Source organism: Astatotilapia calliptera, chromosome 7, assembly GCF_900246225.1.
Source record: "Astatotilapia calliptera chromosome 7, fAstCal1.2, whole genome shotgun sequence".
Taxonomy (NCBI): Eukaryota; Metazoa; Chordata; class Actinopteri; order Cichliformes; family Cichlidae; genus Astatotilapia; species Astatotilapia calliptera.
This window is the reverse complement of record NC_039308.1, coordinates 43,737,155-43,759,871: the sequence shown is the minus strand read 5'-3', so window position 1 is coordinate 43,759,871 and position 22,717 is coordinate 43,737,155. Positions and strand designations below refer to the sequence as shown.

Below are 22,717 nucleotides of genomic sequence, written 5' to 3'. Positions count from 1 at the left end.
CAGTCGTCCACGTTTCTGTCTTCAGTCTCCTGTTTGTGAGATAAATGCCACCCGATTCAAACGAGGAGCTGCTCGGTGTTTACCTGTTGCCATGGTGAATACTGGTGTCAGAGCTCCATTGATCGTGGCTTTCATAGTCTCGTTAACCTGCTGTCTGCCTCTGAGGTGGGAGGGGTCGTACGGGTGAGGCTATAGAAACAGAAAGACGGAGCAGTGGGTTTGTTTGGGTTTTTTTGAAGAACATTTATCACGTTCCTTCTGGTTTCACTTGTTTTTGTGCTTTTTGAAGGTTTTCAAGTTTTTTTCCTTTCTGTAAAAAAACAAAACAGAAACTCAGGTGAGCAGGTATGGCAAGCTCCGCCCCTAATAAGCCAACAATAACACAGATCACACCCTGTTCACTGTAACACACACACACACACTCCCTGCTGCAGAGGGTCACATGATACACTCACCTGTGTCCTGTTGCTGCTGAGCACAGGTGTGTAGGTGGGAGGAGTCACCTGGGGAGAATGCGGTCAGTCAGGTTTGGGTCCTTCGACCCGCCCGGTTAGTCTCCTCAGACCTGAGCTGAGTTGGTGCCTGTGGGAGGTTTGCCACAGTACTGCTGGGTCGTTGCTGCCGTGCTGTGGAGGAACATGTCTGTTAATCTGAGCAAGAATGGAGCCGCGCTGATGGCCGCCTACGAGGAGGTGGTGAGCGGCAAGTCTAACACAGACTGGTGAGATAAAGTTCACCTGTGTGTCTGTCCACACCTACATCTGCTGCACACCCACACCTGTCTGTCTGTTTCAGGGCACTGTTCACCTACGAAGGAAACACCAACAACCTCCGAGTGGCACAGAAAGGAGGTAAGTACTTGGATCCAAACTTTTGATCCCTCCGAATTTATTTCCTGTGGATTTCCCCTCACTTCCTGTTTTATTTTGAAGGTCAGGTCCTGTGTTCTTTGCTGTCCTTCCTCTCTGACTCTTCTCTCTGCTGGTTTCCTGCTGTTTTTGGACCTGAGGAGATGTTTGAGGTGTTCTTGCACTCCACCCTGTTTCTTGACCTCAGTTTGACTTTTTTCAGCAGTGCTGCAGTCTGTCCCTCTGTGCACATGTAAACCCTAAGACTTCCTAATGTAAGACAACCAAGTTCAGCTTTTTCCACGTGATGATCATCATGACTGTAAGAAATACACTCATCCAGACTGTCCGAAAGTATAAAACAAAGTTGTGTTCATCACAGAAAATGTCCTTTTGTTTGGACCAACTGTAAAAACAGACATTTCTAGCGTCAGCAGCAAAAAACATTTATCTCCTCCTGGGGGCCGGAATGAAGGCTTTACTGGGCTGATTCTGGCCCCCAGGCCTTATGTTTGACTCCTCTGGTCTGCTCCCAGAGTGTTTTCTGTTTCTGAGGGTTTCATGTTAAAATCCAGGAGCATACCGACCACATGCAGAGTGGTGTTTGCCCTAATACACTTAAAACTTATTATTAAATATGAAGCAAACATTAACAGCGTGGTTATTACAAGCATTCAGCTTCCACAGCTGAGCCACGGCTACATCTTGTGATGTACCAATAAGTTTCAGCAGAATGGAGCAGAGGCTGCAAGTGAAAGCAAAGAAAACCACTGGGCTCAGGTCTGTGAACGCTGGTACAGCTGGTGTGTTGAAGCACACAGATAAGAATGTGCTGCTCTCAGGTGGGAAAGAAAGAAAAAGTTGCTCAGCGCTCCAAACTGGTTTGTGCAGCTGAGAAATGATGCAATGACATCACCGGCATTAAGAGTGTCAGAGGAACGTCTCAAACAAGCTGTGGAGGGTTTTTCGTGCAGCACTTGACCTCTTTATGTGTTACACAGGACGTGCGCGCAGAAACACCAGCGTAAGCCACCCTCATAACCTTCTGATCTCCAGTCTGGCCTTCAGGTGTCTGCGGTCTGATCTAAATGAGATCATGTTCTCCTTTGTGTTTTGTGTAGATGGAGGGTTGGAGGAGATGGTGGAGGAGCTGAACAGCGGGAAGGTGATGTACGCTTTCTGTCGAGTCAGGGACCCGAACTCTGGACTGCCCAAATACATCCTCATAAACTGGGTAAGACCAACTTTAACTCAAAGCTTTTTTTCCTGAAGTTTTTCTTTTTTCTGAAAACCACAAATATCTGAAGATTTCAGTGTGGATGTGAAGCTCAGGACTTTTTCACAGTGAGTAATCCAGACCATTAATAAGTGATCTCATGCTGTGGACGGATCATCTCAGACCTCTGGAGTGAAGTTTGGCTGGTTTCAGCATCTTCCAGTCACATGACAGGAAGCCCCTCAACATGTACTTTTTTTAAACCCCCATCCTCCATCTTCAGCCTGCTGATGTGTTCATATTAGCCTAGCCACCGAGTAGGTCATCGTTATATGCCCACTTCACTCCATCTTCGATCCTACAGTCAGAACATGGCATGTCATCGTTAGATGGAAACTAGCCCTCCGACTTCCTCCTAAAGTCTGGCAGAGTCTGCGAGGCTAAACAGTCCATATCCAGTTCTGAGATCCTGTAGAGAGCTCTGCAGACTTTACTTTCTATGAGTGTCGAGTGATAGAAGGATGCCATATTCACAGGATTGAATGGATGATTTTTGTTTTCTAAGACAGGTGAAGGTGTGAAGGACTCTCGGAAAGGACAGTGTGCCAATCACGTGAGCACCATAGCAGGTTTCCTGAAGGTGAGTCTGGCCTCTTTTTCCTGTTAATGTGTGTGAAGAGCTGCATCATTAACATGTGTGACATCACAGGGAGCCCATGTGACTGTAAACGCCCGTGCGGAGGACGACGTGGACCCAGAGACCATCTTGGCCAAAGTGGCCAAAGCGTCCGGCGCTAACTTTAACTTCCACAAGCAAACGCAGGAGTACAGAGACGTTCCCAGAGGACCCGTGGTGAGATCACGCCGCCTGAATCGGCAGCACAGCCTCGTTTTACCATCCAATAAGCCAATATTTCATCTCACAGTGCACTCCTACCCCTGCATGAACATTAATGTAGATCTTCTTCAGCTCAAACACTTCTGTCTACAGAGAGAGAATGCTGAAATAAAGAATAAATAATCAGGGTTGTGCACAAAGAAAAACAGGACATTTCTGTTATAATCCCTGAGCCTTTTCTCTCGTCAGGGTTCTGTGTACCGCAAAGTCAATGCTGTCGAGGAAATCCAACAAATCAACAAGGACGACTTCTGGGTCAAAGCTCAGGTTCGGTTTCAACTCCGAGTCCTCCAAGATTGTACCACAGGTTTCAGTCAGCAAAGTCACACGACTCTCTATTTCTTCTTCTTCTCCTTCAGCGGGATGAAGAAATGCGTCAAAAGGAGGAAAGCATTCGAGTGGAACAGGAGAGGCAGGAGGCGGAGAGGGAGAGGAGGGACATGGAGGAGAGACAGTCGAAGGAGAGGGAGAGGATAGCGAGAGAGAGAGCTCAGCAGATCGAACAGGAGAAGTGAGTCAGACACACAAAACACAAAATCACAGAAACTCATGAAGACACTTCAAGTATTTTGTGTTTCAGGCTCCGGCAGAAGCAGCGGGAGGACGAGGAGCGAGAGCAGGAACAGCAGCGTCGGGTGAGCTCAGCTTCAGCTCACTGATCCTAATTCGGTTGAGTTTATGAGCCCAGCCAGCATCACATTACTGCTCCTGATAGATTAAAAATAAATCAAATTTGGAAAACAACAGTTTATTTGATCACAAACAATATAAAAAACAATATTCAACATTACTATTTAACCCCTTTTAAAAAAAGTTATAAACATAAATAAACAGAAATATAAAGGGGCAAAAATCCTGAAGTACACATGAATAAATTCAAACATAAAAGCAAACATAAAAGAAGTTATTAAACTGAAAACTATTTCAGATAATGAAAAGTAAATAAACAGGAAATAATGGAAAGGGTAACATGTTTTAAATTACCCAATAATAATGACATAGATATTAGTTAATTAATTGATTTTGAGGGTAAGAGAAAGATGTTTTTAACTTTTAAAGGATGAGCTAACTTGTGTATTTAATTCATAAATAAATAAAAAAACATATTAAGAAAGTAAAAAATACTGGATTATGAGTCATTTCTTTATTGAAACTTGATTTTAAATCCTTTTGGCAAATCACTGAGGCAGGGAAGTCTGTGTTGTGTGATGTTAAAATTATATTTAACGTCATGTATGAATAATTTCTGTGTTTCAGAATGAGCAGCTGGAGAACATGAAGATGACGGGAATTTCCGCTGCTGCCTCGGTGCAGAAAGCTAACGTGAGCGCAATTTTGACCATAAATTCTTGTAACGTAATATCTGCTCCTGTTTCTCCCTCTAAATGTTCATTATTTATTTTCACACAGCATCAGAAACATAAAAAAAATGATCACACAGGTTTAACTTTTTTGTTATTCCAGTTTCATTTTTGATCAGCTGGGTGGATGGCTCTGAGCAGATGTTAAAACTAGAGAAATGAGGATTTTCTTGGTGATTTGTTCACATTTGTTTGGCTCTGTGATTGGATGTTGCCCACCAAGACGTATCATGGGAACTGTAGTCTGCTTCACATGTTTAGTTCTACAGCCTGTAAGCCTTTACATTTTTTTACTGTAAGCCAAATTGAAATGAACAGGAAGAGCTGAATTACAAAGGCTGAAGAGTTGCATTGAGAGAAGTGTAGGATCCTGCCTCTTTACTTTAATGTCACCCAGTTTTATTCACAGGAGGCGAAATCTCTGATTTCTCAGAGAGCGTTTAATCCCAGAGACATCTTCAAGCAGAAGGAGCAGAGCTTTGATGCTGGCGACACACCTGCTGCCTCCAGACCCGGTAAGAAACACGATGATGATAATGATGAGGATGATGATGATGATGGTGGTTCACCTTAAAGTTTCCCCCTGCAGGGAGGCTGCAGAGTCCGTTTCTATCGCAGAAATCGTTTGAGCGAGACGTCCCGGTTCAGCCTCGGTTTCCACCATCCTCTCCTCCAGCAGTGACCCCCCTGTCTCTGATTACATCTGCTTCACCTGTGCTGCCTGTCTCACATGCTGCACCTGCCTCCACTACAGCACCAGAGAGGTCACACTCACCTGTGCAGCCTGCAGGTGAGACATATTGAGGCAGCTTTTCAACTGCAGGAGGTTCCCAGAAGGAACCACAGTTCTTTGGTGTAGAACAGAAATAAAAAATAAAGTAAGTTTTGTGGAGTAACTGTTGTTCTCACAGTTCTCACAAAACTGCTGGCCTTCAGCAGGCGTCCAGAAGTTAGCCAGTCAGAACCAAGGTGGCTTTTTATTTTTAAATATTAAGCTTTGTTAAAAATACTTTCAAATTTAGGAGTGGATTTGTGTGATGAGTAGAAAACTTGTGTTCACATAACACTGATATTTTCTTTGGATATGCTGAATCAGCTGAAAAAGTTGAGTCTGGAAACCTTTTTTTATGTATTAATTTAACTGATTAGTGACCTGAACTGTGAAATACCCGCGTGTTGTGTGTATGACATGAAGTAAGACGTCCCTCCTGCAAACACAGACGCTGGTTATGGTGACGAAGACGAGTGGTCAGATGATTTTGATGAAGATGAAGCTGCACAAGGTGTGAACTTTAACGTCATTTCATTTAAACTTTTGTTTTGTGCAATTTTGATCATTTATCAATAATCAGAGTCGTTTGAATTAGGTTTTTTTTTAATCTTTTTCTTCCTATAAGACCATATTTTATATGATGATCAGTTTGTCACTAACATCAACACCCACAAAAATCACTCCGAGTACATTTACACAATACTTTATACTTCTAGTATGCTACATTTCAGAGTTTTCTTAGTCTTATAACTGCAGCTGAGATTTAAACACATGAATTACAAATAGCTGCAGAACAACACCATATCAATTTAATTCAATTAATTAGTCAATGAATCTAATGTTCAGTAAATTTAAAAATAACAGACATCTCAATAATAATAAAGCAAACAAAATAAACCTAAAACAATCTGAAACCACATTAGAAAACATTAGAGTTGAAAATGTCACTTTTATCCATTTTAAATTAAATCTATAACACTGTGAAGTGAATACTAATGAATTTTTCCTCAGTGGTGCTTTTACGTTTGAAACATTAAAGACGAAAAAACAAAAGTAATTAAATATGTTAAATACTGGAAACTTAGCAGTTTAAAGTTTAAACTTTGCTATATTTTCAAATTTTTTGGTTAATAAAATTAATTAATTTGAACTATTTTACATATTGAGTAAGAGTCACTGTCAGAGTTGGCGAGTCAGTGAATTTTTGAGTTTGCAGCAGCAAATGATGGACGTTAGCTGAAATAATTTGTGGTTATTCTGTGTTTGCTCCATCATGTTTACAGCTCACAGCTTGGTTTTTGTTTCGTTGGCCTTCATGTTTGTAAAGCTGTTACACCACGATTGTAGCACAGCGCTGGTTAGATAGATAGATTTGTTCACTGGCTATATCAGAATCTCAGACTATGTAACATAATTCATAGTAACATTTCTGTAACTTCTGTTTTTTGAGGGTTGTAGTGTGGTGATACTTAGTACTTTTCCTGGAATTGGAGTATTAATACTTTATCCTGTTGGTACTTTTGTGTCTTTTCTCGCTGTCCTGGAAAACAAAGAACACTTTTTCATCTCTGGTATTTAAAACTTGTGATTTTTATAATGTGCAGAGGGAAGTCCAGCTCAAGATGATCCATACATGGCACCGCATTTAGCCTGGAGTAACGAGGACCTGTATCAAAACGTTTCCCAGCATGCACCAGCAGTAAGTCCTCTTCATCATAAGTACATTTACATGTACAACACTCCCAGTAAATATTTTCCTTAGAAATTAACAACGTATTTTGATTCTGATTCCTCCCTTAACGTCTTACTAACAGTTTGAGAAATGTGTCTGACTCAAAAACTGACCAATAGACCTGAGACTTAGTGGGTGTATCTCTGTGGTCTCGAGTAAGTGCAGTGCTGAGTTTGAGGTTGTTTGGATGACTAGATCTCAGACTTTGGCTAAAATTTGTTCTCTGTTAGAATAAACTGATACAGGGGGAGGCGTGTTTGTTCTGATCATTTTCTGAAGATGTTATACCCAAGTTTAATCATAGCAAAACACTAACCTAAACCACAGCATCTAATTCTATGTTTAACCCTGACACCAAGATTGAACCTTCAGTCATTCCTTTTAATGTGTCCCACCTCAACCAAAGAAATCATAAACAGGATTGTGTTTTGTAAAATAATGCAAAATCCCTAAAATTTGCTTACTATGACTGAAAGTGCTCTGCACAAGAATTCCAGTGTGCCTTGACTGCTAGTTTTATGCACAAATGGCAAAAAAAGAACCTTGAAATGGGAAACATACTGTGACCATGCCTCAATCAGAAAATGTTTCATGTAGCATAAGAAATAATTCTGAATTTCCAGTGAAGCACTGTTTAAATAAATACTCTTCCAGCTGTTTCTGTTTACTTTTCCAGACGTTTGTTTTCTCATTCCAACTTTTTTCAGATATATTGGTACCATTAGATTCAGAATGAGCTCGTATTTGTCATGAAATAAAATACACATACAGTGGCTTGCAAAAGTATTTGGCCCCCTTGAACTTTTCCACATTTTGTCACATTACAGCCACAAACCTGAATCAATTTTATTGGAATTCCACGTGAAAGACCAATACAAAGTGGTGTACACGTGAGAAGTGGAATGAAAATTATACATGATTCTAGAGATGGACCGATCCGATATTACGTATCGGTATCGGTCCGATACTGACCTAAATGACTGGATCGGATATCGGAGAAAAATAAAAAATGTAATCCGATCCATTAAATATCACGAAAGCACCTCACAAAACTTGCAACACGCCGTAACTCACCTCAGAACGTTAGCATGTCGGAGCAGTATGCATCACGTGATAGAGCGGCTGTGGCATGCGGGACCTGTCGGTGGTCTGGATAGCATTTGGAGCTTCGCTAGCAACCCGGCATTTCATCTCCGACAAAGTTATCCCCGAGAGAAGTAAAGCAAGTGTGTAAGTCCATCTCTGAATGTTTGTAAAGCATTCCTGCGTTAAGCTTAACGAGCGACTGCCTCTCGCTCTCCGGCTGCTACTTCAATCGTGAAACTGCTTAAATGATCAGCTGATCGGCTTTTCTGTCGCGAGTCCGTCTTTGTTTTTGGCCCACTTTGCAGAAAGAGGAAACCAGCGGCTGAACAACAGCAGCACGTTTAAACTTGATAAGCTGTTGTTAGAATGTATTTAATATTACTTTCTACTCGAGGATCTTTTTCTACGTAGCTGACGCTGGTAACTGTGCAGGGGCGGATCTAGCAAAGTTTAGCCAGGGGGGCCGATAGGGCATGAACAGGGAAAAGGGGGCACAAAGACATACTTTTCTTTATTCTCATTTAAAATGTCTAGCTTTTAATCAATAATTATCTGACACACAAAGTTTTAATTTGATGTAAAATGAATAGAAGTCAATTACTGTATATAGTAACTATTAAGTCTAAAATATATACCCTAGTAAGCTATAGTACTTTTTCCTTTGGGAAGGTACCATCTGTGCAGTCTGCAATTTTGTTGAAGAAAGATGTTGAATCTATTTAATATTTCTTGAAAAATAATTGATTTCTGTGCATTTTTTTTCACACTGCATCAAATTAAGGTTGATTACGTCGATTAAGCATCATGAGGTGGCGCGTGAGGGGTGGTTCCCTATTTTTTATTTATTTATTTTTGTTGTTGCTGGGAGTTGGAACCCTATTAGTTAGGTTGCTTAATATTTACGCTAAGTACTCTTTAAAATACCAGAATAGGGAGGATGGTGTAGGTCTAAGTTTATTAGATTGATCAGTATTGCTGAACTATGAAATATTTTTTTTGTATACAGGTATAACAGAATAGCTTTAGTGTAGTTGTTGTTTTAAACTTGAGTATGAACTTGCAGACTTGCAAAATGCAGCAAGATATTTTAAAAAACAGTTTTGTTGATTAAAAAACACTATATCGGATTCATATCGGTATCGGCAGATATCCAAATTTATGATATCGGTATCGGTATCGGACATAAAAAAGTGGTATCGTGCCATCTCTACATGATTCTAAACATTTCTTACAAATAAATAACTGAAAAGTGGGGTGTGCGTAATTATTCAGCCCCCTTTGGTCTGAGTGCAGTCAGTTGCCCATAGACATTGCCTGATGAGTGCTAATGACTAAATAGAGTGCACCTGTGTGTGATCTAATGTCAGTACAAATACAGCTGCTCTGTGACGGCCTCAGAGGTTGTCTAAGAGAATATTGGGAGCAACAACACCATGAAGTCCAAAGAACACACCAGACAGGTCAGGGATAAAGTTATTGAGAAATTTAAAGCAGGCTTAGGCTACAGAAAGATTTCCCAAGCCTTGAACATCCCACGGAGCACTGTTCAAGCAATCGTTCAGAAATGGAAGGAGTATGGCACAACTGTAAACCTACCAAGACAAGGCCGTCCACCTAAACTCACAGGCCGAACAAGGAGAGCGCTGATCAGAAATGCAGCCAAGAGGCCCATGGTGACTCTGGACGAGCTGCAGAGATCTACAGCTCAGGTGGGGGAATCTGTCCATAGGACAACTATTAGTCGTGCACTGCACAAAGTTGGCCTTTATGGAAGAGTGGCAAGAACAAAGCCATTGTTAACAGAAAACCATAAGAAGTCCCGTTTGCAGTTTGCCACAAGCCATCTGGGGGACACAGCAAACATGTGGAAGAAGGTGCTCTGGTCAGATGAGACCAAAATGGAACTTTTTGCCCAAAATACAAAACGCTATGTGTGCCAGAAAACTAACACTGCACATCACTCTGAACACACCATCCCCACTGTCAAATATGGTGGTGGCAGCATCATGCTCTGGGGGTGCTTCTCTTCAGCAGGGACAGGGAAGCTGGTCAGAGTTGATGGGAAGATGGATGGAGCCAAATACAGGGCAATCTTGGAAGAAAACCTGTCTGCAAAAGACTTGAGACTGGGGCAGAGGTTCACCTTCCAGCAGGACAACGACCCTAAACATAAAGCCAGGGCAACAATGGAATGGTTTAAAACAAAACATATCCATGTGTTAGAATGGCCCAGTCAAAGTCCAGATCTAAATCCAATCGAGAACCTGTGGCAAGATCTGAAAACTGCTGTTCACAAACGCTGTCCATCTAATCTGACTGAGCTGGAGCTGTTTTGCAAAGAAGAATGGGCAAGGATTTCAGTCTGTAGATGTGCAAAGCTGGTAGAGACATACCAGCTCTACCAGCTGGTAGAGACTGGCAGCTGTAATTGTAGCAAAAGGTGGTTCTACAAAGTATTGACTCAGGGGGTTGAATAATTACGCACACCCCACTTTGCAGTTATTTATTTGTAAAAGATGTTTGGAATCATGTATGATTTTTGTTCCACTTCTCACGTGTACACCACTTTGTGTTGGTCTTTCACGTGGAATTCCAATAAAATTGATTCATGTTTGTGGCTGTAATGTGACAAAATGTGGAAAAGTTCAAGGGGGTCGAATACTTTTGCAAACCACTGTAAGTTCTTGGCTTCTAAGTTAATGAATACCTATATTTGTAGACCTACACTCAACAAAAATATAAACGCAACACCTTTGTTACTGCTCCCATTCCCCATGGGATGGACGTAGAGACCTAAAATTCATTCCAGATACACAATATAACCATCCCTCCCAAACAGTGGTCACAAATCAGTCCAAATGTGTGGTAGTGGGCACATCTGCTATATTGAGATAATCCATCCCACCTCACAGGTGTGCCACATCAGGATGCTGATCTGACATCATGAGTAGTGCACAGGTGTACCTCAGACTGCCCACAACAAAAGGCCACCCTGGAATGTGCAGTTTTTTGCGCTATTGGGGGTCTGGGGACCCAGAACCGGTCAGTATCTGGTGTGACCACCATTTGCCTCATGCAGTGCAACACATCGTCGCATGGAGTCTATCAGATTGTCAATTGTGGCCTGTGGAATGTTGGTCTACTCCACTTCAATGGCTGTGCGAGGTTGTTGGATATTCGTGGGAACTGGTACACGCTGTCGTATACACCGGTCAAGCACATCCCGAACATGCTCAATGGGTGACATGTCCGGTGAGTATGCTGGCCATGCAAGAACTGGGACATTCTCAGCTGCCATCTGCCCTGAACAATGTGAACCATGATTCATCCGTGAAGCGCACACCTCTCCAACGTGCCAGACGCCATCGAATGTGAGCATTTGCCCACACAAGTCTGTTACGGCGACGAGCTGGAGTCAGGTCAAGACCCCGATGAGGACGACGGGCATGCAGTTGAGCGTCCCTGAGACGGTTTCTGACAGTTTGTGCAGAAATTGTTTTGTTGTGCAAACCAATTGTTCCAGCAGCTGTCTGGGTGGCTGGTCTCAGACGATCTTGGAGGTGAACCTGCTGGATGTGGAGGTCCTGGGCTGGTGTGGTTACACGAGGTCTGCGGTTGTGAGGCCGGTTGGATGTGCTGCCATATTCTCTGAAACGCCTGTGGAGACGGCTTATGGTTGAGAAATGAACATTCAATGCACGGGCGACAGATCTGGTTGACATTCCTGCTGTCAGCATGCCAATTGCACGCTCCCTCATTGCTTGTGGCATCTGTGGCATTTTGCTGTGAGACAAAACTGCACATTCCAGGGTGGCCTTTTGTTGTGGGCAGTCTGAGGTACACCTGTGCACTACTCATGATGTCAGATCAGCATCCTGATGTGGCACACCTGTGAGGTGGGATGGATTATCTCAATATAGCAGATGTGCCCACTACCACACATTTGGACTGATTTGTGACCACTGTTTGGGAGGGATGGTTATATTGTGTATCTGGAATGAATTTTAGGTCTCTACGTCCATCCCATGGGGAATGGGAGCAGTAACAAAGGTGTTGCGTTTATATTTTTGTTGAGTGTATTTATTGAGGTGATTCATGTATTTATTTAATCTCTTCTGGCAGATTTGGTCCTCCAGTGTTTGAGTAAAAAGTTATTGAATGAAATGATTTAAAATACTGTTTAAATGTTAATTAGCTGTTTTTGAATTTCAGGCTGATGGTATTAATTGGGATGGCAGTGGACAAGGTATCTGTGCCAGAGCTCTGTACGACTACCAGGCCGGTACGTACGCGCGCACACACACACACACACACACACACACACACACACACACACACACACACACACACACACACACACACACACACACACACACACACACTCACTCATGTTTTTGGTAGTTGTGGGGTCTGCCATCTTCTCTGTGACTACTGAGGACCATCGTGTCTTGTGGTCTAACATGTCTGAATGAAATTGGAAAGAGTCCAGAGTGTTGTTCACCATACTGATATCATGAAAATAAGACTTCTGTGATATCACAACAACATTATTGTAATTGAGTTTGCACTGGGGCCTCTAGTGGCCTGTGAAGGTACAGCAGATCATTCACAGTAAATGACATGTTTTTATTTATCCATTTATTTGGTTTGATTATCAAATAATTATCAGTTATTGAATATTAATGATTAAATGCTTAACTAGTTGAGTTTCCACATTTTTTTATAAATTTACCTGCAAATATTTGACCAAAATGTATTCTGTATTCTTCAATTGAGGAAAAGTGTTTAAATGAACCATTGACTGTCACAGGGGAAAAGCTGTTAAAGAAGGATGAATCTCAATAAATGAATCAAGAAGATCAAATCTGTAAATCAAATCTGTAAAAACAGGATAATGCTTTTTATTGGCTGTAAAATAAGCTTGCAGTGGTCTTACATTTGGAAAGAGCTGTTGTACCTCAACAGTGCAGTAAGCCATCCAGTTTGGTTATTATTTATCACATTTACCTGATGAAACACTGAAATGTTGTTGTTTTACATACAGATCTAAAGTCGAGTATACAGAACAGTTTCTTTCATTTCTTTTTTTTAAATGCTTGTAATTTTAAACTTGAAACTCTTGAAAGGTGTTTCTAGATAAACCTTTAGTTTAACTGAGTTTTCTCTCTTCCTCACAGCGGATGACACTGAGATCACCTTTGACCCCGATGACATTATTACTCAGATAGAAATGCTGGATGAGGGTTGGTGGAGAGGTGTTGGACCTGATGGGGAATACGGCATGTTCCCGGCTAACTATGTGGAGCTTATCTAGTTGTCATTGGCTCATTGTCCTGTTAATTTTAATAAAGCTGTGGGTGTTTCAGATGGATATTTTACTCACATTAACTTGTTCAGTATCACTGAATTAATAAACCTTTGTAAAAACCAGTAAACAATAAATACAGTCATTTTCAAGTGCAGTTTGGATATTGCTCTTATTTTTCTTTTGTCCTATTTGGCCAGTCTTACTACCGTAATTAATAAGAAGTATAAATTAGGTTCATATAGAGCCTTTTAATAAACTCAAGGTTGCTTTACGCACAAAACTCAAATGCCTCAGTGAACAGGTGGCATTTCAGCCGAGACTGGGACTATGGACCTCAGAGGGGGCCTGCAGAGCATCTCAAGGAGGACACACAGCATATGGTGATGCTCCTGTGTTCTTCAGGCAGTCACTGACTTTCTTACAAAACAGTTCTTATATTAAAAAAAAAAAAAAAAAAAAAAAAAAAGTTAATTTGTCCAGATAGTTTGGAGTCTCTGAAAATGTGGGGAAAAACTGCTCTCCAGTCAGCAGAGTTTCAAATATAAAAACTGTCTTTGTCAGAAAAGTTCTTCAGTTCCCTGGTTTTTTAATTATTTTATTTCCGTACCTCTTTTAAATATCTATGTCAATGTTAATTACGTTTATTATATTATTTTATATTTATTACAATATTCATGTATTGTTTTTTTAATGTCCGTTCTTAGTTTTAATGTTGTCATGTTTCATAATATCTGTCTTGTGTTTTATTACCTGATTTGAGCAGACTGTACTGTAGGAAGGAGTATCAGGGCCACATTAAGAAAAGAAAAGTCAAGTGTTTTGAGAATAAAGTTGAAATGTGGAGATGATCATTGTTGTTTCAAGACAAACTGCCATGTTTGCCATCTGTCCACGACCAGCTGTTTCCTTGTTACTTTATTTGTGCTGAATAAAGTTTGTTTGTTTGTTTTTTAAAGCAGCACGCTGCTGCTCTGACGTCATTACCGTGCGCCCGGCCTCCCTGACAGTGAAGAAGGAGAAATGGCTGCAAGGTTACTGCTCCGCTCCGCCGTTAGAGCCGCGGCAGCCTGCCGCTCCGCCCGGACCCCCGCTCTGAGCCGCGGCATGGCGGCAGGAGGTGAGCCACGAGCCGGCACAGAACACCCGGAACCCACCGGAACAGGCGGCTTAGAGAGGGTCTAATCCGCGGGGAGGTCGGAGGACGCCGAGCGCTTCCTGTCCTGGTGACGGCTCCTCTCGGATCAGACTTCATGTTAATATCCTGCGATTTATTAAAAACCGTGTGTTGGCTGATTGTTTGACTTGTAGATTTAAAAAGTCTTAATATATCAGAATTTAGTAATCACGACGGTCAATACGGTGAGATTTAAAACCTAAAATATATTTTATATCTGAAACAATTAACGTGTCATATTTTAACCTTCTCCATGAAGGTCCTTGAACGTCTCGTCGGTATGAAGATTAAACACATGAGAGAGTAACGGAAGTTGTCATTGGTCTGGTTTGCCGATCGAAGTGATCAGTAAGATTGTAATGGTATCGATAAACATAGCATTTTAACTTGCAGAGTTTCCCAGAAACCTGAATAATTTGTATGTAGTCTGGAACAGCTAAAGGCAGTGATCAATGCATTTTTAAGTTGCTGTGTGTGACCATGACTGACGATGATCAATGAAGTGAATCAGAGTGACGTGAATGAAAACATCAGATCAAACATTTCAGTTTTACACTGAGATGTTTTCATGTCTGTGAGAGAAACCCGTGCTGCTTTAGGTTTCACAAACTCAGCAACTCACTGAGGTCATAAGAACCTGTAATAACGTGTACTGTAGTCATGTGACCCACAGGGAGTCCACACATTAGCCAGTTCTGATGAACAGTGTTTGCTTTGAAGCTCTTAATCACACTGTGCTGTTCACAGGGATTCCCACTGATGAGGAGCAGGCCACCGGGCTGGAAAAGGTCATCATGAAGGCCATGAAACAGGGCGAGGTAAGACCGACGCACAGGAATTCTGACATCATGTGCTCCAGAAACATGAAAAACATAGTGTTTTTAAAAAAAAAAACAGCAGTAGAAAAAGAAGAGCGTGATGTGGATTCATCTTAACACTATTTCACACAGACCAGATTATTAAATCAAGATTAAAATCATTAAACATCAAATCTGAGGAGAAACGAGAAGACTCAAGCTGTCGGTGTGTCGACATATTTCAGCAAAACTATAAAACATTTTTATTTTGAGTAGTTACTGATTTTGTTACACATAATATTTATTTTTAGTATTTTTGGGCTTGTTTAAGTTTGTATTAATATTTGTTAATGTATTCTCGATTATTTGTTTATTTTCATATAGCAGTTATTTGATTAACATTAGTTTTCTATGTTTTGCCTTTTTATTAATGATTAATAATTATTTTGTGGTATATTCGCTGCTCGGCTCATTTTCAAATATTAATATAAATTATTCTGTCTGCAGCTCAGCCTCAGCTGATCTGAGGTCAGCCTCTGAGTCGTGTGAATCGTTCTTGATGAACAATGAATTTTGAAATGAAACTGATGTTGAATACTGTCACGCCCCGACTCACCTGACTCCTCCCCCTCCTGTAGGACCCCTTCAACATGATGAAGCCAAAGCACTATGCAGGCTCCAAGGCTGACCCCCACCTGGTTCCCTCCATCACGAACAAAAGGATTGTGGGATGCGTGTGTGAGTTGTTGTTTCCTGTTTGTAAGCGTGTGTGAGTGTCGGCCACGGCTTTCTCAGGCGAGGGTTAAACTTTGCCCCAGGCTCAAAGATGGGCGGGGCATAATCCTCACTGGGGAAACCTGAGCGTGCGTGTGACGTACAGGTGGCACCGCTCTCACCCAGTTTCCTGTGTGCAGGTGAGGAGGACAACACGGCCGTGGTCTGGTTCTGGCTCCACGAGGGTGAGGCCCAGCGCTGTCCATCTTGCGGCTCCCACTACAAACTGGTTCCCCACGAACTCCCCCATTGACTCACCACCACCTCCTCCTGCGGAGCAAGCGGCACTGTCCGCTTCTCGCTGTCTCCTACTTGACATACCTGCTGACCTCATCAGTCATTGCTTACACGTTACATGTACTCGGGATCAAACACGTTCGGGGAACAAAGAGTTTCTTCAGACATTTCCATTCAGTCAGTTTACACACACAATTGTACTGCACACGTTACACTCCTCCCACCTCCCAGGAGCAGCAATAAACGTAACTTCCTGTTTGTGTGCGTCTCTGAGTCTTCTTCCTGTTTTTCATAGTTAACCATGATTAATGTGTTTTACATCGAACTTCTAGACTTGTTCTTGTAGTTTGAGTGAACTGTTCCTTTAACAATAAAGATCTGTTTATCCTGAATCAGCTGACTCAGTCTTTTTATTACCATATTTATTTATTTATTTATTTTGCGCCTGTCCCGTTTGGCTCTTTTGCCATCAGAATTGTTGTCTAAAGGCAAAGAAAGATGCCCAACGGATTTACTTTACCAAACTGACCATCCCAGCCTTGCCGTAATGGTCCATTTGATTCACCTTTTATTGTTTATTTTATTTTCACTTACTGAATACGGGACAGACTTGACTGGGGGAAAGAAGGGGAGAAAGAAAGAGGGAAAGAGAAACAGCTGAGAAGAGGGACGGGGGAGAAGGGCAAAAGACAAAAACCAACAGAACGGGCAGAGAAAAAAATGCATATATCGATCACCTGGATCACCTGCTGAGAAAGAAAACAAGCAGAAGAGAACAAGAGTAATAGAATAAACAACATCACAATGATATATGGGAATATGACAGTAAATACTAAATATTAAACATTATTTTGCAGCACATAAGATCAACAGAACACAGTGGGCTTTGAGGTAGGAGCCAAAAAGGGTGTAGTTTGTGGGTGTGATCACCCGTGTGTACACCTGTGAGCATGGACGCGCTTGTTTTTAAAAGGTTCCTTCATGTAATGATCTGCTAGAGGGTGTGGGGAGCCACAGCCCCGTCCTCCAGGGTATGAAGCAGGTATGGAGGAGATCAAAACTCCAGACATCCAGAGGCCCCCAGAACACAAGAGACCAAGGAAGACCAACAGAGGGGCAGCCGCGCCACTGTCCCAGAAAGAGCTGAGGAGAGTCCCAGATGAGGGCTCACTCAGCAGCCGCGGAGCAGAAGCCAGGGGGAGTTGCAGTGACGCGCCCGTGAGCTCCGCCGGCAGCCAGCCGTGCCTGAGTGACCGAGCCCCAGGCCGAGAGGCCGGGGGCACCCCACCTCCGAAGTGGCCCGAGCGAGCCCCAGGCTCCAGGCCCTGATAAGCGGCCGTCAAGGAGTGAGCCGGTGTGTACCCGGAGGCCCATCCCAGGACACAAAGAACCACCAACGCACCGATGTCTGAGGGAGTCCGCCACTGGCAGGGGAAGTGGTGGTAGGGGGAGATAGGCCTCCAAACCTTGGAGGGCCTGAGATGTCCCCAGAGAGGTGGCGTCTGATACCCAACCTGACATATAGACACAGACATACAGGCACACACAGATACAAACATCCATTCCCACCCTCATGCTCTCATATGCACTTATGCACACTCAACCAACGTGGAGACAGACATAAAGAGACGCTGTACACACGATCACACTCCCCAAGCGTACTCTACAAACCGGGTCTAGGTACCCTTGCCCCTGGAGGGGGGAACTGCACCCAGACCCAGGTGGTGTTACCCTTTTCCCTGCGCTGGGGAGAGGCAGACCGCCCCGACTCCGCAGCAGCAGGGAGGCCCCACACCCCAGACCGCAGTCGGACGGCCAACTCCTCCTCCTAGCCCCCCCGCTCCAGCAGGCCGCAGAGAACGGGGGTGAGAGAAGACTCCAAACCTCCCTCCACCCGCTCATTGTAGTGTTGATGCATGTGTGTTCTAAGGTGCATTTAAAACCCAGGAGGGCATGGAGCTACCTGCCAGAGAGCAGCAGGTAAGCGCATAGTCCCTCCTGCTAGCCCTCAATGTCTACGTGTTACCATATTTATGATGTCACGGATACAGTAGCAGCAGCTGTTTGTAATCGACATGCTGTCATAATAATGACCAGAACGGCAGCGTGTGGCAGTGATGACGCTGAGATGACGGGACTGCAGTGTACGTCCGGTACGTCCCACTGAGCCTGAAAAACAAGGTCACACTATATAATGCAGCACATGACTGAAGGCCTAATTCCTCTGATTAAATAAGAAACTTATTTTATATTAAGTAACTGTGTAATCATATTTACCTACAAATACTTAATACTAGAATAAGGAGGTGAGCAGTCAGGTTACACAGGAAATTCATCATTACACTAAGTATATTTAAGCAGTGCATAGTTTCAGCATGTTTACAGAAACACAGCTTTTAGATATTACTTCATAAGTAAGCTGTGTTTTTCAGGGTGTGGGCCATATCAGTGGATTAACCTGGCCCAACTTCCAGGTGCTTTACTTTGCTGTACATGCCTTTTGAAAGGTAACAGTGATGGTGATTGTGGAAGATTCAGTCAGACTTGCCTCCATCATTATAACCTCACATACGCCCTGCACTTACATAATTATTTCTTTTCTTCCTGTAAAAATGTGGCCATGTTATTCCTGCGAGTCTATCTTTAATGATGTGACATCATCACACTGTAATTTCAAAACACACTGAAATTCTGTGTGTCCCCCCCACCCATGTGCTTCATACAACAATAATTAAAAGATTAAAACACGGAAATATTAAAAACTGAAGCTCCACCTGTGTGGATGATGTCACTGATGGTGGATGTTCAGAGCTACTGATGCAAACATGTCTGGCGGTGGTGGAGGTGTAGTCTGGATCAGCAGTCTTGAGGGGCAATTCCAGGGAGGCTGGCATGCCAGCTGCAGCTTCTTCACGCCTTTCCTGTGCTATGTGATATGGAGACAGTTGGAAAGCTGTACTGATCAACAGTTAAAGCGGTTAACAAGCACACTTGTTGCGAGTGGTGACTGAGGTTCACACTGGTTCTCTAAAATGCAGCTGACTGACAGGTCAGAAAACTGATCAGTGATGTTCATGAGCTCTTCATCAGGCCTGCCTGAACACACTGATGACCTTTGACCTTTTAGTGTGAGGGGTTTAACGTTTAAACACAGACCTTATAGTACCACATTGCCCCATTAGAGCACTTCACTCTCAGACTGCAGACCTACTTGTTGTTCCTAGAGTATTTAAAAGTAGAATGGGAGGCAGAGCCTTCAGTTTTCAGGCCCCTCTTCTGTGGAACCAGCTTCCAGTTTGGATTCAGGAGACAGACACTATCTCTACTTTTAAGATTAGACTTCAAACTTTACTTTTTCATAAAGCATATAGTTAGGGCTGGACCAGGTGACCCTGAATCCTCCCTTAGTTATGCTGCAATAGGTGTAGGCTGCTGGGTGATTCCCATAATGCACTGGGAGTGTTTGTTCTTCACTCACTGTTGTTTAGACACCTCTCTGCATTTAATCATTAGTTATTATTAATCTCTGGCTCCCTTCCAGAGCATGTCTTTGTCCTGTCTTCCTCCCCTCACTACCAACCAGTCGCAGCTGCACTTGGTTCTGCTGGAGGTTTATTCCTGTTAATAGGGACTTCCCACTGTCGCTGTTCAAGTGCTTGCTCATAGGGGGTCATATGATTGTTGGGTTTTCTGTGTATTATTGTACAGTCTTTACCTTACAGTATAAAGCACCTTGAGGTGACTGTTGTTGTGGTTTTGTGATATATAAATAAAAGTGAATTAAATATTTCTGTTTAGCCTGAATTCTTTTACATTTTTTCAGCAAATAAAAGGAACAGAGGCAGGAGGGAGAGAGGAGAAAACAACAGGTGTGTGTATGATTTATTTCATCCCATCACATATCACAGGTTAAACATGTAAAAATGAAGAGCATGATGCTGGACATGCAGTGAGCATCATAGAGAATTCATAACAGTCATCTTATTTCCATAGTGGAAACTCTGAAGAGCTCAGCTGGAGAAGAGGTGAAGAACATGGATGTATGAATATTTACAAAGTTCTTTGAATATTATCCTGTCTTATCAGTTTTCAGTGAACAGAAAAGCTTTTTGACATTTATTCTCTGATATTTGGTTTTAGATGTGTCCTTGATCCATCACAGCTGATTTAAATGGATAAATTACCTTCTCAACGGCTGTGTCCCAATTCAGGGTCTGCACGCTTGAAGTACGCGCACTACGCGTACTACGTACTATAAGTACGAGAAGTGCGGAAGTGAGAGGCTTGTGAAATGGGACAGTATACGCTTCGTCGCGCTGTTCAGGTTGCCTAGCAACCATGATACTAACCGCGAGACACGTTACATACAGCTTTGTTTGACAGAAATGAAGGAGAAAAATGTTTTATTGGTCATTCATGACATCACTTTGATTAGTTGAGTATCTGAGGCTGAGACCACGGGACTGTAAACATGATTGTTGGGCTTCATTTCTGTGCTGAACAGTCATTTAAGATTAGTTAGTAAATAACAATTAGTTAACGTTGTTCATGAGACTAAAATCATCTCACTTTGATAATGTAAATATAATATGGCCAATATCATAGTATTGTCAGATTATTATGATATATATATATATATATATATATCCAGCTGCACAAGTCACCATCAAGTCACCATCAAGTGCGGGATCTACCAAGGAGATGCTCTGTCCCCACTGCTGTTCTGCATAGGCCTGAACCCTGGAATGTCGTTTGGACTGGAGAAGTGTAGTCGGATGGTAACAAAGAGAGGGAAGGTAGTCAGAACTGAGGGGATTGAACTACCAGAAGGCAACATTGCAGACATAGAGGACAGTTACAAGTACCTGGGGATCCCGCAGGCGAATGGGAACAATGAAGAGGCCACTAGAAAAGCTGCAACCACCAAGTACCTGCAGAGGGTCAGGCAAGTCCTGAGGAGTCAGCTGAATGGTAAGAACAAGATCCGGGCCATCAACACGTACACCCTGCCCGTGATCAGGTACCCTGCTCAAGGTTCAAGGTTCAAGGTTCAAGGTTCTTTATTTGTCACATGCATAGTCATACAAGTATGACACACAGTGAAATGTAGCCTGACACGTTCCTCGACATGTGCAAAAATTGGGGGGGGGTGTAGAGGAAGAACATTATATATATATATATACATACATACAGTATATACACTGGGTGAATGTGCAGTAGTAGCAGCAAGCAGGTGAATTCTGTACATTAATATGAATAGACATCTGACTATTTTACAGGATAGACAATATAAACATATTTAAAATTAAAGGAATTGAAATGTACATTGTGTCTTGGTTTAGAGTGTATATATATATATATATATATATATATATATATATATATATATACACGGATGATCTGATATCCTCGTGTTGGTGTTGTTCCCAGACCATCATGAAAATGTTGTTCCAGGATCAACATTGCAAGTGACCAATCACATTGTTGTGACGTTATTCTTTTGCGCGCCAAGCCATTCGTGCATTTATGAAATTCCAATGTTGCAAGGACAATATCAATTCTGCTTACTGTTTATTAAAGGGTTACGGTTAGGGTTAGGGTCAGGGTCCGTTGATCGGTGGACAGAGGCGGTTTCACGCAGCTTTAGAACAGTTTATGCCGGTTTTTCCCAAAGTTGCAAAAGTATGACGTCACAACATTCTGATTGGTCACTTGCAATGTTGATCCTGGAACAACATTTAGTGTGATGATCTGGGAACAACACCAACACAAGGATATCAGATCAACCATATATACACACACATATACATATATCACTGACTTTCAGCTTGTTGTGTTTGTGGATATATGACTGACTTTAATTATTAAACCTTCGCACATAAATAAGTGACGTCATATTCAGTACGTTTCACAGTTCACTCTTCGGCCGCACCATCTTATTAGGGAAATTCCACATACATAAATGTAAATTTCAAAACTCAATTTGAGGGAAATCGACGGCGCATTTGGAGTATGCATTTGAAGTACACTTCGAATTGGGACAGCCGTCGTCGCGTGGCGGTGACGTAACCGCACTTGAAATCAGTACTTCAAGCGTGCAGACCCTGAATTGGGACACAGCTAACATGTCTTGAAGTTCTCCAGAGGCCTGGTAAAGAACTAATCATGTGATTCAGGTGCGTTGACCCAGGGTGAGATCTAAAACCTGCAGGGACACCTGTTGGATCTTAACAAGGTTTCAAGTAGAACTTCAACATGCAACAAGAAGAAAAGGGAGTGAGACAAAACATTTTTTTCAGCATACAGTTTATTGAAATAAATTGAAACAGGCTGTTTTACAGCTGATCAAATTTTTAAGACCACACCTCCAAAGAAACCTGTAAACCCCCCAAAATACAATTCAACGTTCCAAACATCAACTCAGTAATGAGTAGCTCCACCATTATTGTTGATCACTTCAAAAATTTGTTGCGGCATGCTTGATACAAAAGTTTTTATGAGGTGGTGAAGACGG

At 42.3% G+C, this 22,717-nt stretch overlaps 2 protein-coding genes across 2 annotated transcripts; both read left to right on the top strand.

Moving 5' to 3' along the window:
- The first annotated feature begins 184 nt into the window (after positions 1-184).
- On the top strand, positions 185-13,375 carry LOC113026324 (drebrin-like protein A). The gene is made up of 15 exons (XM_026174980.1): positions 185-721; positions 796-851; positions 1,970-2,082; positions 2,630-2,704; positions 2,774-2,917; positions 3,152-3,229; positions 3,322-3,473; positions 3,543-3,597; positions 4,220-4,285; positions 4,733-4,838; positions 4,913-5,113; positions 5,544-5,606; positions 6,700-6,794; positions 12,126-12,195; positions 13,091-13,375. The coding sequence occupies exons 1-15, from the start codon at positions 639-641 to the stop codon at positions 13,225-13,227; spliced, it is 1,494 nt and encodes a 497-aa protein (XP_026030765.1). The 5' UTR covers positions 185-638; the 3' UTR covers positions 13,228-13,375.
- Positions 13,376-14,193: 818 nt separating this feature from the next.
- Positions 14,194-16,277, top strand: LOC113026327 (cytochrome c oxidase subunit 5B, mitochondrial-like). Its single transcript, XM_026174985.1, has 4 exons — positions 14,194-14,338; positions 15,143-15,213; positions 15,831-15,930; positions 16,107-16,277. The coding sequence occupies exons 1-4, from the start codon at positions 14,242-14,244 to the stop codon at positions 16,217-16,219; spliced, it is 381 nt and encodes a 126-aa protein (XP_026030770.1). The 5' UTR covers positions 14,194-14,241; the 3' UTR covers positions 16,220-16,277.
- The last annotated feature ends 6,440 nt before the right edge of the window (positions 16,278-22,717 follow it).